Source organism: Perognathus longimembris, chromosome 5 (genome assembly GCF_023159225.1).
Source record: "Perognathus longimembris pacificus isolate PPM17 chromosome 5, ASM2315922v1, whole genome shotgun sequence".
Classification (NCBI taxonomy): Eukaryota; Metazoa; Chordata; class Mammalia; order Rodentia; family Heteromyidae; genus Perognathus; species Perognathus longimembris.
In genome coordinates this window covers 3,581,475-3,595,331 of record NC_063165.1, presented here as the reverse complement: position 1 = coordinate 3,595,331, position 13,857 = coordinate 3,581,475, and the positions used below count along the sequence as shown (strand labels likewise).

General features: G+C 66.8%; 1 protein-coding gene across 1 annotated transcript; it reads right to left on the bottom strand.

The window, feature by feature from the left end:
• Positions 1-576: 576 nt before the first annotated feature.
• Positions 577-12,877, bottom strand: LOC125351175 (integrin beta-2-like). Its single transcript, XM_048345885.1, is given in 18 exon segments — positions 577-686; positions 985-1,113; positions 1,672-1,874; positions 4,800-5,019; positions 5,512-5,756; positions 6,508-6,677; positions 7,501-7,578; positions 7,580-7,660; positions 7,885-7,974; positions 9,035-9,130; positions 9,777-9,929; positions 10,146-10,253; positions 10,255-10,304; positions 11,378-11,548; positions 11,748-11,881; positions 11,883-11,926; positions 12,438-12,526; positions 12,800-12,877. Coding segments are annotated over 18 exon segments (2,121 nt in total). The 5' UTR covers positions 12,858-12,877; the 3' UTR covers positions 577-684.
• Positions 12,878-13,857: the final 980 nt, after the last annotated feature.

Here is a 13,857-nt window from a genome sequence, read left to right as displayed (position 1 = left end):
AATTGTCTCATATATTGCTATCGTAGGCATCGCCAGCTAGATTAGCTCTCCTCTCTCTCTGCCTCTTTGTCTGTCTGTCTCTCTCCCACACAAAAATAAACAATACAATCCTGGAGTTTGAACTCATGGTCTTATACATGCGTGGTGTGCTTGCTAGCCTGGTGCTCTACCACACCTCCGGACCTTCTTTTTGCTGGTTAGACTGAAGGCAGAGTCTAGTGGGCTTTTGGCCTGGGTTGGCCTTAAGCCAAGAGCCTTTTGCGTAGCTAGGATTTGTAGGCAGGGGCCACCTGTGCACAGACCCCCTCCCATTGTAATCGAATGAATGGATGCAAGCTCACAAAGGAGGTGGTCTCTGAGGCTAACTTTATATAAAACCCAGCCAAATCCGTCGTTCTGAAGGCAGAAAGTAGAGTGGACTATGGGTCATCGGCGATACTGCTCTGAGCTGCAAGCCAATCGCAGTGGCAAAATGCAGGAGGCGGGGCTTGAGGGTCCCAGGATGCAGGGGGCGGGGCTTGAGGGTCCCAGGACGCAGGGGGCGGGGCTTGAGGGTCCCAGGATGCAGGGGGCGGGGCTTGAGGGTCCTGTCTAGCTGGTTGTGGCAGCTTTATTTGCATGCACCTGTGCTCTACCTCTCAGCAGGCTTAGGAGTTCACGGCGGTGCTCTTGAAGTGTGGGTTATTCTGGAGAGAAACCAAACATGGCTTTGTCAGTTCAGGGGCTCTCAGCGCTAACTCAGAGGCCATCACTTCAGTACGGCTGTCACTTTGAGGAGGGGTCCGAGTGGGCTCTCCCCAGGGTCCGATGCTTAGTTCCAAAGCCTCTCTCCAGTTGCGTGTGCTCAGAGAACTAGCTGCTGAGGCCGGGGGCCTGGGGGTCTCTCTCTCCTGGCTGACCGTAGGCCATGGCCCCACTGTGGTTGCTTCCAGAGGATAGAGGCGTGTGGTCCTCCAAACGGGACCTCCAGCGCACCCCACTTACATTGTTCTGCCGGGGCTGGAGCTTCATCCTTGAAGTGGGTCAGGACCAACCAGATGACCACCGGAAGAGTGACGGCCACCCACCACTTGCCTCCTGCGATGGTGGAGGTTCCGGAAAATCTTATGCACTCTAGAGAGGAAGCGCGTGACTGGCGTCCATCCCACACCGCGGGACTGTGGCTTCTGCATTGTGTCTTGCAGCCTCGCCACCCAATCTGGATCTCCAGAAACAGGGCCAGGCCCTGGGGCTCCAAGGGACACTTGGCATGGCCCTTTGTTCACAGAGGGGAGGGGACAGGCCACGGGCCACCCCGAGCGGAGCCCGGCTGAGACGCCACGGGGTCACCACCTCCGGGACAGCCTGGACGCCCACGCCCAGTACGCGGGCGGGGTGCGCCTTGGGGGAGCCCCAGCGGCCTCCGAGAGTGGAGCGAGGGGAAAAGCCGGGGGGGGGGGGCCGGGGCGGGGGTGGGGGCTGCCCTGATGAGGTCATCCACGTGGCCTGCGTGGCCAGCCCACTGCTGCTGGGCCACACCGCAGAGAAGCCACCCCTGCAGACCCTTTGCCGCCGGGCTTGGAGTTCTCACCTCGGCCCTCCTCCACGTAGACGTTGTAGCTGTCCCTCCCTCCCTCCCTCCTCCCCTCCCTCCCTCCCTCCCTCCTGCCCCCTCCCCCCGCCCCGCCTCACCCTGGCCGTCCTCCACGTAGACGTCGTAGCTGTCCCTCCCGTCGCGCTGCCGCAGGGTGTAGGAGATCCAGCAGTAGTCCGAGCCCGGCTCCTTGCACGGCTTGCCCCTCACGGGGGCGGGCAGCAGCCTCAGGCCCCCACACGCGGCGCTGCAGTTCTTCTTGAAGGCGCCCCTCTTGAACTTCAGGCACTCGGCACAGGGGCTGCGGGGGGGGGGAGCAGGGGCAGGGGTGCTGGGTGCTAAGAGCTTCCGACGGGACGGCGTGCAGATGTGCAAGAGTGCAAGCGTGTGTCGGGGTGCATGGGCGTGTCGGGGCGCGTGGTTGTGTCGGGGCGCGTGGGTGTGTTGGGCGTGGTCTGGGTGAGTGGGGGTGCGTGGGTGTGTCGGGGTGTGGTCTGGGTGAGTGGGGGCACATGGGTGTGTTGGGGTGCGTGGCTGTGTGGGGCACGTGGGTGTGTCGGGGCGTGTGGGCATGTCAGGGCACGTGGGCGTGTGTATGTGGTCTGGGTGAGTGGGGGCGCATGGTTGTGTCGGGGCAGGTGGGTGTGTCGTGGTGCATGGGTGTGTCGGGGTGCGTGGGTGTGTCAGGGCGCGTGTGCGTGTCGGGGTGCGTGGGTGTGTCATGGTGCGTGGTTGTGTCGAGGTGCGTGGGTGTGTCGGGGTGTGCTGGTGTGTCGGGGCGCGTTTGTGTGTCGGGGTTCGTGGGCGTGTCGGGGCACGTGGGTGTGTCTGGGTGCGTATATGTGTCGGGGCGCGTGGGGGTGTCGGGGTGCATGTGCGTGTTGGGGTGCGTGTGTGTGTCTGGATGCGTGGGCGTGTCGGGGAGCATGGGTGTGTCGGGGGTGTGCTAGTGTGTCGGGGTGCGTGGGCGTGTTGGAGCGTGTGGGCGTGTCGGGTGTGTGTGGGGGTGAGTGGGTGTGTCGTGGTGCATGGGAGTGTTGGGGTGCGTGGGTGTGTTGGGGTGCGTGGGTGTGTCGGGGCACTTGCGTGTGACGGGTTGCGTGGGTGTGTGGGTGTGGTCTGGGTGAGTGGGGTCGTGTGGGTGTGTCGGGGTGCGTGGGTGTGTCGGGGGGCATGGGCTTGTGGGTGTGGTCTGGGTGAGTAGGGGCGCGTGGGTGTGTCGGGACGTGTAGGTGTGTCGGTGTGTGGTCTGGGTGAGTGGGGGCATGTGGGTGTGTCGGTGCGTTTGCGTGTCGGGGTGCATGGGTGTGTCAGGGTGTGCATGTGTGTCGGGATGCGTGGGCGTGCCGGGGTGCGTGGGTGTGTCGGTGTGTGGGTGTGTCGGGGCGCATGGGTGTGTCGGGGTTCGTGGTTGTGTCGGGGTGCATGGGCGTGTTGGGGTGTGTGGTGTGTCGGGGGTGTGTGGGTGTGTTGGGGTGCATGGGTGTTTTGGGGTGCATGGGTGTGTCGGGGCGCGTGGGGTGTGTTGGGCACGTGGTGTGTCGGGGTGTGTGGGTGTGTCGGGGAGCGTGGGTGTGTCGGGGTGCATGGGTGTGTAGGGTGCGTGGGTGTGTCGGGTGCGTGGGTGTGTCGGGTGCGTGGGTGTGTCGGGGCGCGTGGGTGTGTCGGGTGTGTGGGTGTGTCGGGGTGTGGTCTGGGTGAGTGGGGGCGCGTGGGTGTGTCGGGGTGTGGTCTGGGTGAGTGGGGGCGCGTGGGTGTGTCGGGGTGTGGTCTGGGTGAGTGGGGGCACGTGGGTGTGTCGGGGCACGTGGGTGTATTGGGGTGCATGGGTGTGTCGGGGTGTGTGGGCGTGTTGGTGTGCGTGGGTGTTGGGGTGCGTGGGCGTGTCGGGTGCGTGGGTGTGTCGGGGTGTGTGGGTGTATCGGGGTGCGTGGTTGTGTCGGGGCGCGTGGGCATGCCAGGGCGTGCGTGTGTGTCGGGTGTGTGGGTGTGTCGGGGCGCATGGGTGTGTTGGGGTTCGTGGTTGTTTCAGGGTGCATGGGCGTGTTGGGGTGTGGGGTGTGTCTGGGTGTGTGGGTGTGTCGGGGCGCGTGGGTGTGTCGGGGTGCGTGGGTGTGTCGGGGCGCGTGGGTGTGTCTGGGTGTGTGGGTGTGTTGGGCACCTGGGTGTGTCAGGGTGTATTCTGGGTGTGTCGGGTGTGTGGGTGTGTCGGGTGTGTGAGTGTGTCGGGGCGCGTGGGTGTGTCGGGGCGCGTGGGTGTGTCGGGGTGCGTGGGTGTGTCGGGGCGCGTGGGTGTGTCTGGGTGTGTGGGTGTGTCGGGGCGCGTGGGTGTGTCGGGGCGCGTGGGTGTGTCGGGGCACGTGGGTGTGTCGGTGTGCGTGGGTGTCGGGGTGCGTGGGCATGTCGGGTGCGTGGGTGTGTTGAGGTGCGTGGGTGTGTCGGGGTGCCTGTGCGTGTCGGGGTGCGTGGGTGTGATGGGTCGCGTGTGTGTGTCGGGGTGTGGTCTGGGTGAGTGGGGGCGCGTGGGTGTGTCGGGGCGCGTGGGTGAGTGGGGGCGCGTGGGTGTGTCGGGGCGCGTGGGTGAGTGGGGGCGCGTGGGTGTGTCAGGGCGCGTGGGTGTGTCGGGGGCGTGGGTGTGTCGGGGGCGTGGGTGTGACGGGGCGCGTGGGTGAGTGGGGGCGCGTGGGTGTGTCAGGGCGCGTGGGTGCGTCGGGGTGTGGTCTGGGTGAGTGGGGGTGCGTGGGTGTGTCGGGGCGCGTGGGTGTGTCGGGGTGCGTGGGAGTGTCGGGGCGTGTGGGCGTGTCAGGGCACGTGGGTGTGTCAGGGCACGTGGGTGTGTCGGGGCGCGTGGGTGTGTCGGGGCGCATGGGCGTGTCAGGGCACGTGGGTGTGTCAGGGCACGTGGGTGTGTCGGGCGCGTGGGTGTGTCAGGGCACGTGGGTGTGTCGGGGCGCGTGGGTGTGTCGGGGCGCATGGGCGTGTCAGGGCACGTGGGTGTGTCGGGGCGCGTGGGTGTGTCGGGGTGTGGTCTGGGTGAGTGGGGGCACGGGCCTCGCTCTGGGAGGGGACCGAGGTGCCGGGTGGATGGGGGCGCGAGCGTGTGGGCGGGGCATCCGAGGTGCTCAGGGGAGGTGGGGGGCGCGGGCCGGGCTGCCGGACCCTGCGTGGGTGCTCCCGGCACGCGCGTGGGCCCGGGGCAGCCGGGCGGGGCGGAGGGCACACTCACAGGTACCGGGCACAGGGCGCCGGGCAGCCGGGGCACTCCTCACACAGGGGCGGCTGGTAGCCCATGTCGCACTCGCACGTGTTGCAGCGGCACCGGCCGCGGCCGCTGCATTCCACGCGGCGCGCGTTCAGGCAGCCCGCGGTGGACCGGGGGCACTGGCAGGCGGAGCCCTCGAAGCCCTCCAGGCACTGGCACTGGCCGCAGGAGCAGAGGCCCCGCCCTGGGAGACAGCGGAGGCCCTGGGACTCGTCTCCCTGCCGGGCAGGGCGCCGGGAGGCCCGGAGCACCACCCGGCTGCTCCCTCCTCCACCCCCTGCCTGCCCCCCCTACCCCCCGCCCTCCGCTCGGCCCTCATCCACCCCCTGCCTGCCCCCCCCACCCCGAGTCCACAGCACCGGCACGGGAGGACAACCGTGCCTGGGCAAAGGCCCCTGGCCCCGGGCCGGCCACGTGGCCCCACTAGGACCGCGGTGGCCTCTCAGCCACTCTCCCTAAGATCACCTCCCCCCCCCCCCCCCGCGGGCCCATCTGCGTCCATGTGGGACATTCTCAGACCCGGACCCTGGCCCGGCAGCTAGGCCCTGCTGCTGGTCCCAGTCTGGTCCTGCCAGGCCCTGCGGCCGGCCCCGTCCCCCGTTCAGCTCTCCCCCGAGTTCTGTGCCTGGTCTCGCTGTGCAAACGAACAAGAAAGCCCCGCGGGGCCCCCACTCACCCGGGCCTCCACACGGCTGGCCGTGGTGCCGCTCACAGTTGACGTTGTCACACTCGCAGTACCGCCCAAAGATCTCCTTGTTGGGTTCCTCGCTGGTGTGGCACACGCACTGCCCGCAGATGCAGTCCCCCAACCCGGAGCACACGAAGGAGCCGTTGTCCTTCCGGCAGCTGCCCTCCAGCTCCTGGATGCTCTTGCCCTGCGTCTGACACTCGCAGTTCTTCCCAATGTAGCCAGCATCACACCTGGGACGAGAGGGGCTGTCCTCAGGCCCCTCCCCCGTGGTGGGGACACTTCCTGTCCTCAGGCCCCTCCCCCGTGGTGGGGACGCCTCCTGTCCTCAGGGCCCATCCGCTGGTCCATACTGGCGGGGGTACTCAGCGGCGCTGTGCAGACAGGCCGCGAGGTGGGCAGTGCTTGCTGCCACCCCCGGCCCTCAGGCGGTGAGCAGGACGGGTGGTACTGTCTCCCCACAGCGCTAGGTGGGCCGGAGCAGGTGTCCACGCAGTTCAGTAGGACTCGGGGGCAGCCACTGAGGCAGCCCCCGTCCCTGAGCCGCTGGGAGGGGGCGTGGGCAGGGGCTGGTGGGGAAAGGAGGAGCCCTGGGCTGCGTGGCTCAGCCTGGACACTCCTCCGGGCTCTGGAGTCGGTGAGGTCACAGGGCCCAGGGTCCGACGGGCCACCGTGCAGCCCCAGGCATCTGACCGTGGCGGCGTGGCAGCGTGGTGGCGGGTGGGGGCCGAGGGGGGGAGGGGACCCGCACCGCCCTGGTTTCCTGGGAGGGGCGCTGGGGGCGGGGGAGCCAGCCGCCGCTGGTTCCTGAGCGCCTCGGCACGATTCCCCGGCCTCCTCGGCCTTGGTTTCTCCGTCTCACAGCTGGTGGGAGCTGCTGGGAACTTAGGGGCCTTAAGGTCTGCTGAAACCGGGACAAAATGCCTGGGGCTAGTGAGCTGGCCCTGCCCTGCGGGGGTCGGGTGGGGTCCGCACCCGCCTCACCTGCAGATCCCGCACTCCAGGGAGCCCTTGCCCCCGCAGTGCCCGCGGTCCTTGTTCTGGTCTCGGCACTGGCACTGGCACTGGGGGAGGACCTGCACGGTCACCGTGTCTGTGAAGCCCAGGGCCCGGATGACAAACGACTGGTTCTGGGGGCACGTGGTGGCCGTGACCTTCACCCCGGAAGGTGATCTGTGGGGGAGGGCAGGACACAATGGGGACGGGGAGCCAGGCCTTGCTCTGCATCTTCCCCCCTCCACGCAGCTGCACGCACCGAGGTGCAGTGCTCTGCACGCCTGGCAGCTGTCCCCAGGATGGCTGTCTTGGAGCCCGCATACACCGGCCCACTGCTGGGGTCGTGGACGGGACTGTGACCCTTTTGCTATTCCCGCGTGATCCCCTGCTCCTCTCATTGTCAGTGGAGCCAAGTCCAGGGAGCCCTGACAGGCCTTCCAGCAGCTGGAAGCCCAGGCACCAGTAGAGGCCAAGCCTATAGAGCCACGGTGGAGGCCAGGGCTCCAGGGCCACGGTGGAGGCCAGGGCTCCTAATCCACGGTGGAGGCCAGGGCTCCAGGGCCATGGTGGAGGCCAGGCTTACAGGGCCACGGTGGAGGCCAGGGCTCCTAATCCACGGTGGAGGTCAGGGCTCCTGGGCCACGGTGGAAGTCAGGGCTCCAGGGCCACGGTGGAGGTCAGGGCTCCAGGGCCACGGTGGAGGTCAGGGCTCCAGGGCCACGGTGGAGGCCAGGGCTCCAGGGCCACGGTGGAGGCCAGGGCTCCTAATCCACGGTGGAGGCCAGGGCTCCAGGGCCATGGTGGAGGCCAGGGCTCCAGGGCCATGGTGGAGGCCAGGCTTACAGGGCCACGGTGGAGGCCAGGGCTCCTAATCCACGGTGGAGGTCAGGGCTCCTGGGCCACGGTGGAAGTCAGGGCTCCAGGGCCACGGTGGAGGTCAGGGCTCCAGGGCCACGGTGGAGGCCAGGGCTCCAGGGCCACGGTGGAGGTCAGGCTTACCGGGACGTTGATCTGCACACCGTCGCAGTCTCCTCTGGGCTGGCCGGTGAGAGACACCCCCGTTACTGCAGAAGGAGTCATAGGTGACCTTCAGGGTGTTGGGGAGGGAGCTGTGGTCCAGGAAGACGCGGGAGGACAGTTTCTGCAGGCAGAGGGGCCGTGCGTAGGGGTGAGAGGTCCCAGAGCTCTCAGAACGCGGCTCACGCTGGGGAGGTCTCCAGAGCAGCCGGGCACCCCCTGGCGCTGGGGCCCTGCGCGGTGGCCACCAGGCTGAGGAGACGGGACTCCCCTCCCTCCCCACCCTCCCGTCCTCCTGCTGGCCCGCAGGGGGAGGCAGGGCTGGGGGCCAGCCCGGCGGCCGCTCACATTGTAGGCGTTCTTGATGAGCTGCACCACGTTGCTGGAGTCGTCAGACAGCTCCCCGACCGCCGACTTGGGGATGATCTCGGTCAGATTCTGTCGGGTGAGAAGAGCAGGTGGGTGCAGCTAGCACCAGCCCCCCCCTTCACCCACCTGGGGGGGGGGCTTGTGACATCCAGGGGCCTCCTGTGCCTAGGGGACGGCGTGTTAGTGCTCACACACCACGGAGCACGTGGTCAGTGGCCGCAAAGCGTCCGACGGCCGGCTCTCAGGAAGGAAGCGGCCGCTGCTTGGTGTAATTGCTCCCCGGGGTCACTACCGGGCTGGCGAGGTCCCTGTGTTGTGTTACCACATCAGCATGGCGGGGCAGAGATAACCCCGGGAACGCACACATCAGTGCACGGCGGTAAAACCACGCCAAGTGTACGGGTTGAGCGTCTAATTTTCCACGGTGACCGTGTGTGACGTAGCTCTGACCGTCAGCCACGGCACGGCCGTCTGAGGCCATCGGCCACGCCCCCATCCATCTCTGGGGGCGGGCCCACGGATGACAGACAGGCCCGCCCTCCACACGAATGCTTTCCTCACCCTAGGGCCTTGTTTCACGAAGAGAGAGCTGTCCCTTCCCGGGACACACAACCAGTGCCTAGGGTGCTTCTTGCTCAGTACCCGCCCATCGCTGCCTCATCCTCCCTGCTCAGCACTCAGCTCAGAAGCCCAAGGGTGAGTGGCGTGTGCGGATACCCGAAGTATTTGTGTAAGATGCCCACGGGAGAGCACACTGCTCCCGAGTGCCGGGGCCAAGACCACACGGGGCGCGGCCCCATAGTCCATTTCCTTCTCCTTCCCTCCCGGCCCTGCTTTGGCGTTCTCGGAGTGTCCCCGTCTTGTGGGTTGGTTGGTTGGTACTGGGGTTTGACTTCAGGGTTTGGCACTTGCCAGGCAGGTGCTTTACCGCTTGAGCCACATCTCCAGCCCTTTTGGCTGGAAGGGTTTTCGTTCGTTTGTTCATTTTTTTTCCCCCCAAGTAGGGTCTTGCTCTCTTGTCCAGCCAGGACAAAAGTGGGAAATCAGGAAGTCAGCGGAGTGGGGGGAACGCCGTACGACCTCGGGTTTCGCCTGACCCCCCTCTGTGGCTCCAGACCCTGGCGCTTACCTCGTAGGTCTTCCCTGCCTGCGTGGTCACCATAAAGATGGTTTGGATGCCGTTTTCTGCCAGCTTGTGCGCCAGCTGGCCCACCGAGGGGTAGCCCTGGAGAGAGGACACACCTGTCAGACGGCGTCGGCATGCCCGTGCGAACGGCGTGGTAACAGCCCCCTGGAATGGTGACACACTCGACAGAGAAACCAAGAGGCGAGCGGGCGTTCCCCGACGGTGTCCACGCTGTGGACTTCTAAGAGGGCGACGCCAGACACCGTGACTCGCCACGCCAGGGTGTCTTTGCATCACTGAGGGGTGCTGGCTTCTGGCAGAGGGTCCTGACCACGTTCAAGACCCCTGGGGTCTGTCTACCAGCACCCCCAGGGTCTGTGGGCTCCAGGGTGGGGCCGCTGAGCTGTAGAGAGGGGTGTCGAGGAGATGGGAGGGAAGGCCGGCGAGGGGATGACCTTTAGGAGGTACCCAGGAATATGAGGCATGAGGGCTGGACCCCGAGTCTCCTCTGCGGGAGTGGGGAAGCCCGGCCGGCCCCCCGAAGAGCGAACTAGAAGAGCATGTCTGCACAGCCTGTGTGCACCTTGCCTCAGCCGTCTCTCCTGGCCCGAGGCCGTCCAGCTCAGGTGGGAAGGAGGCCCGGGCCTTGAACAGCCGCCCCTCTGTGTAGGAGAGCCGGCCTTGCCTCTTCCTGCCCCACTCCCGGCTGACAGGCAGGCCCGCGGTCACCGGGAATGGCGCTCACAGCTCTGTGGCCGCTCTGGTACACGTCGCCCTCCAGGTGGCACCGGCCGTCGTTGGGGGCCGGGCGGGGGCCCTGCTTCTGAACGCGGGCAGTGGGGAGGTCGCGGTCCGTAGCAAACACCAGTACGCGAGTCGCGTTGCGCCAGCCGATTTCCTCCTGAGATGGAGGGGCCCAAGGGGACGGAGGGGTGTTACTTGCCTCAGTTTCCCCCCCTGGGCCTTCCCATAGTGCTGTGGGGGCAGCCTGCAGGCTGGTGCTGTCTCCCTAAGGACAGTCCGGCACAAGCGGCCCACAGCGTCTGGTGGGCAGCAGTGTGGGGGGGGGACAGCCAGACCCCCTCCACCCCCCCCGGACGGGCCAGGGACTCACCCCGCAAGCAGCCACTTGGAGCATGGCATCCAGCCCGCTCTCCAGGGCCACCGGCCTTCCGGAAATCCGCAGCCCCCGAACCTCCGTCAGGAGCCGGTTGGTATCCGCCGGTCAGCTTCAGCACGTGCCGGAACGACTCGTTCACCACGTACCCGAATCCTGGGGGACACGTGTGAGTTTGGGGGAGGCCAGAGTGTCGGGTTAGGCCCCCGACAGGGAGCTGAGCCCGGGCCATGAGGGCAGCCTCAGTTTCCCTCTCTCGCAGCACAACGGGAGAAGAACGAGGCGTCGCATCGGGAAACCTGGCCCGGGGCACGCGTGTCGCGTGTGGCACTTGCACGCACGCACACGGGGATGTGCACAGCGGTGAACGCGTGTGAGTGTATGGAGCGGCATGCAGGCGTGATTCTGCACACACACGCGTGTGTTCAAGTGTGGGCATGCCGGGTCCACCCGTCACCAGACGTGTGTGTGTGTGTGTGTGTGCACACTCGGAGAGGCCGGGAGCCATTCTGCGGGGAGGCGCCCCGGGGGTGTGGTGTGTGTGTGTGTGACTTGCCCCTTAGCCCCTTGCATGTGAATTTGAGCTTTGTGTTTCCTGAGTACTCGGTGCTCGTAAAGTGCTGAGGGGGGCCTTGAACCCGGGCTGGCTGTGACCGCTTCCCGAAGGCTCTCGTTACCGGGCGCTCCGCATGCTCTCGTGCTCTGTAGTGCTGAGGAACGGGCGCGGTGAGAGTTGTGTCAACAGAGGCGGCCAGGGCACCGCCGGCTCACGCCTTTCACCCTCGCTCCTCAGGAGGCGGAGCTCGGAGGGTCACGGTTCAAAGCCACCCCCGGGCGGAAACTCGGTAAGACGCGCGTCTCCAACTCACCACCGGAAAACCGGAAGCAGAGTTGTGGGTCCGGGTGACAGAGCGCTAGCTTTGAGCAAAAGAGCTCCGGGACAGCGCCCAGGTCCCGAGTTCAAGCCCCATGACGGACCCATAAAACAACGCGAACAAACAAAGCAGTAAACAAAACCCCGAAGGTGAATGAAAGAAGCTGGAGGAGGAAGAGTGGGGACTGGACAATGTCTGCAGTGTAGGGGGGCCAGCGAGGAGACGGGGCGGTTGGTAGAGATGGAGGGCTGTCTGCGTCCATGCAGATGGCGGGGGGGGGGACCCCGTGTGAGCCGCCCCTCCCCCGACTCCCCGCCCCCCCCCGGGGTGCGTGGGGGCAGCCGCGGGGCTGACCGATGCGGGCGGCGCTGGACACCCCGTGGAGGGCCCGGAGCAGGTCCCGGCCCAGCGTCTGGACGGCCGTGGCGCTGCCGTGCCTGGGGTCGCGGAAGGCCATCAGGAAGTAGAGGTCGAGGGGGTCGTCCGGAGCCCTCCGGAAGGTCACGTTGAACGCAGCCTCCCGCCCTGGTGGCCGGGGGGGGGGGGGACGGTGAGCAGCCGGCGGCAAGGCGGCACCGCAGGCCACCGCGGGGCTGGCCGTGCCCAGCGGGCTGGGGGCCAGGCGCGGGGTCGTTCTTGGGTCCCCCGGCCCACCCCACTGTGGGGGCCGGCCCTCAGCCACGCGGGGTGCCCGGCTCGCCCCGGGCCCCGAGGCCGAGCCTACCCGGCCGCAGGTGCAGGGTCACGTGCGGCGGGGTCAGCCGCGTGGGCCCCCCCCGCCGGTCTTCCTGGGGCACCGCAGAGCTCTTGGGGTCCAGGATGTCCTTTTCCTCGCAGCCCTTCTTCTGCAGCCACGCCGGTGTCGCAGCGGATGAAGTCGGGCTCCCCTGGACCTGTGAAGTTCTGGGGGACCCCCGTGGGTGTGGGAGGGCAGCCCGGGGGGACCCCGGCCTCCCCGACGGCTTCCCCGGGGCCCCCCCCCCCCCCCGGTCACACCGGAGCGAGAGCCCGCAAGCCCTGCTCCCCGCCCGGCCCGCCCGGCCCCGGTGCTCTGCAGAAGGACTCGGGGCCCACTGTCTCCAGCCCAAGGGCGACCCACGGGGGGCCTTGTTCTGTAAGGGGTGCTGTCTGTCCGTCCCCAGAGGCCCGAGGGATGCTTAGAGGGCCGCCGGATGCCCATCTGCCCTCTTCTAGAAGCTTCTCTCCTGATCTGCTCGTGCCTCTGGACTGTCTGGCCCTATCTGTCTCGGGCTGCCCAGCGGTCTCCTGAGGAAAGGTCACCGCCATTCCCCTCGCGTCCCTCTCGTGTTGCTGGTGTCGCGGGCAGGGACGCCCGTCCAGCTGGCTGGGAAGGCGGAGAGACAGCGCAGAGCTGCTGGGCCCCGAGGGGCCTCAGGGACCACGGGGGTCTTACCGGCTTCTGGCACCAGGCGCAGCCAGGCCCCGCCTGGAGACAGTCCCTGCAGGTGCGGACCCTGCCCTTGATGCAGACCTGGATCAGGGCTGGGAGACGGGCAGGCTGCATGAGCGGCCCCCAAGGCCCCACCCTCGGCGTCCCTTCAGGATGAGTGGAGGGGGCATTTTGAGCCAGCCCCCCCCCCCCCGCCACCCGCCGGGAGTAACAGGGGAGCCCTCTGGAGGACATCAGAACCCCCTCCTCTGCTGGATGGGGGGCTGAGGTCATGTCTGAGCCCGAGCCTCCCTCGGGATGCGGGGTCTGGGGTCCGGGGGGACAGGAGCGCGGCCCTCTTATCTGTGGGAGCTCTGTGAACTCACCGGGCCTGAGGGGGAGCAGCCCCAGTAGGGCGAGCAGCAGGAAAGAGGGGTGCAGCATGTCCCAGGAGGAGGGGCTCCCAGGAGGGAGGGGCCTGGCGACTCGAGGTGACCACTCAGAGACTCTCGGGCGGACCTAGAGATGCAGAGCTGGAGGTCCTGGGGTGTAAGAACCGGGTGTGGGCAGCACACACATCCGTGACCCCAAGGCCCCAGACTCAGAGGCCCCGGAGGGAGGCTGCACACTTGTTCAGACACAGTAGACAAGAGGCACTACAAACACACAGATGCACGTGCCTACACACACACACACTTCGCATATACACCATGTACACACCACGTAGCACACAGCTTGCACACCACGCACACACGTAGCATGCTCAAACACAGCCCGCCGTGTCCATCCACACTTGCTCTAGGGCAGGGCTTTGAGCTTTGCGAAATTCAGTCCTTGAAGTGTGGCACACATTGCAAGACGGGAAGTCTGTGGGGGTGGGGTTCACCCTCCACTCACCGCCCAAGTTACATCCTGCTTGCTCAAGCATTGGGACTGTCACCGAGAATATCTAGGGCCCGGGGAGGTTCAGGGCGAGGGGCTGTGGGAGTTTGGGGTCCCACACCAATGCCTCGAGTACAAGACCCCAGACAGAAGCTCTTTGAGAAGGGCCCGGCCCCACGGACCTCCCAGAACTTCCCAGAACCTCCCAGAACCTCCCAGTGCAGGGAGCTTCCTGTTGGTGTAGCACTAGGGCATCCTGCACGACCTCAGGAAGGAACGTCAAAGACCATCCCCCATCCCCCGTTGGGGGCCTGGCACCCTCCACTGCCCTGGCCCCTAGAACACACCAACGACACCACCCGCAAAGCTGTGGCTCGAGGCTGGCGATAGGAGAAACATGGCGCGGAGGCTTAAGAAATCGCCCACGCTCTGGTGAACGCAGGGAAAGAGGAAACCGGAAGGAAAGGGCAACCGGCGGAATGGGTCAGGCTTCCTGTTGTGAAAACAAGATTTGCAAAGTTATAAAACCATTACCCAGCCCCCCCCCGCCCCTCCCCAGAAG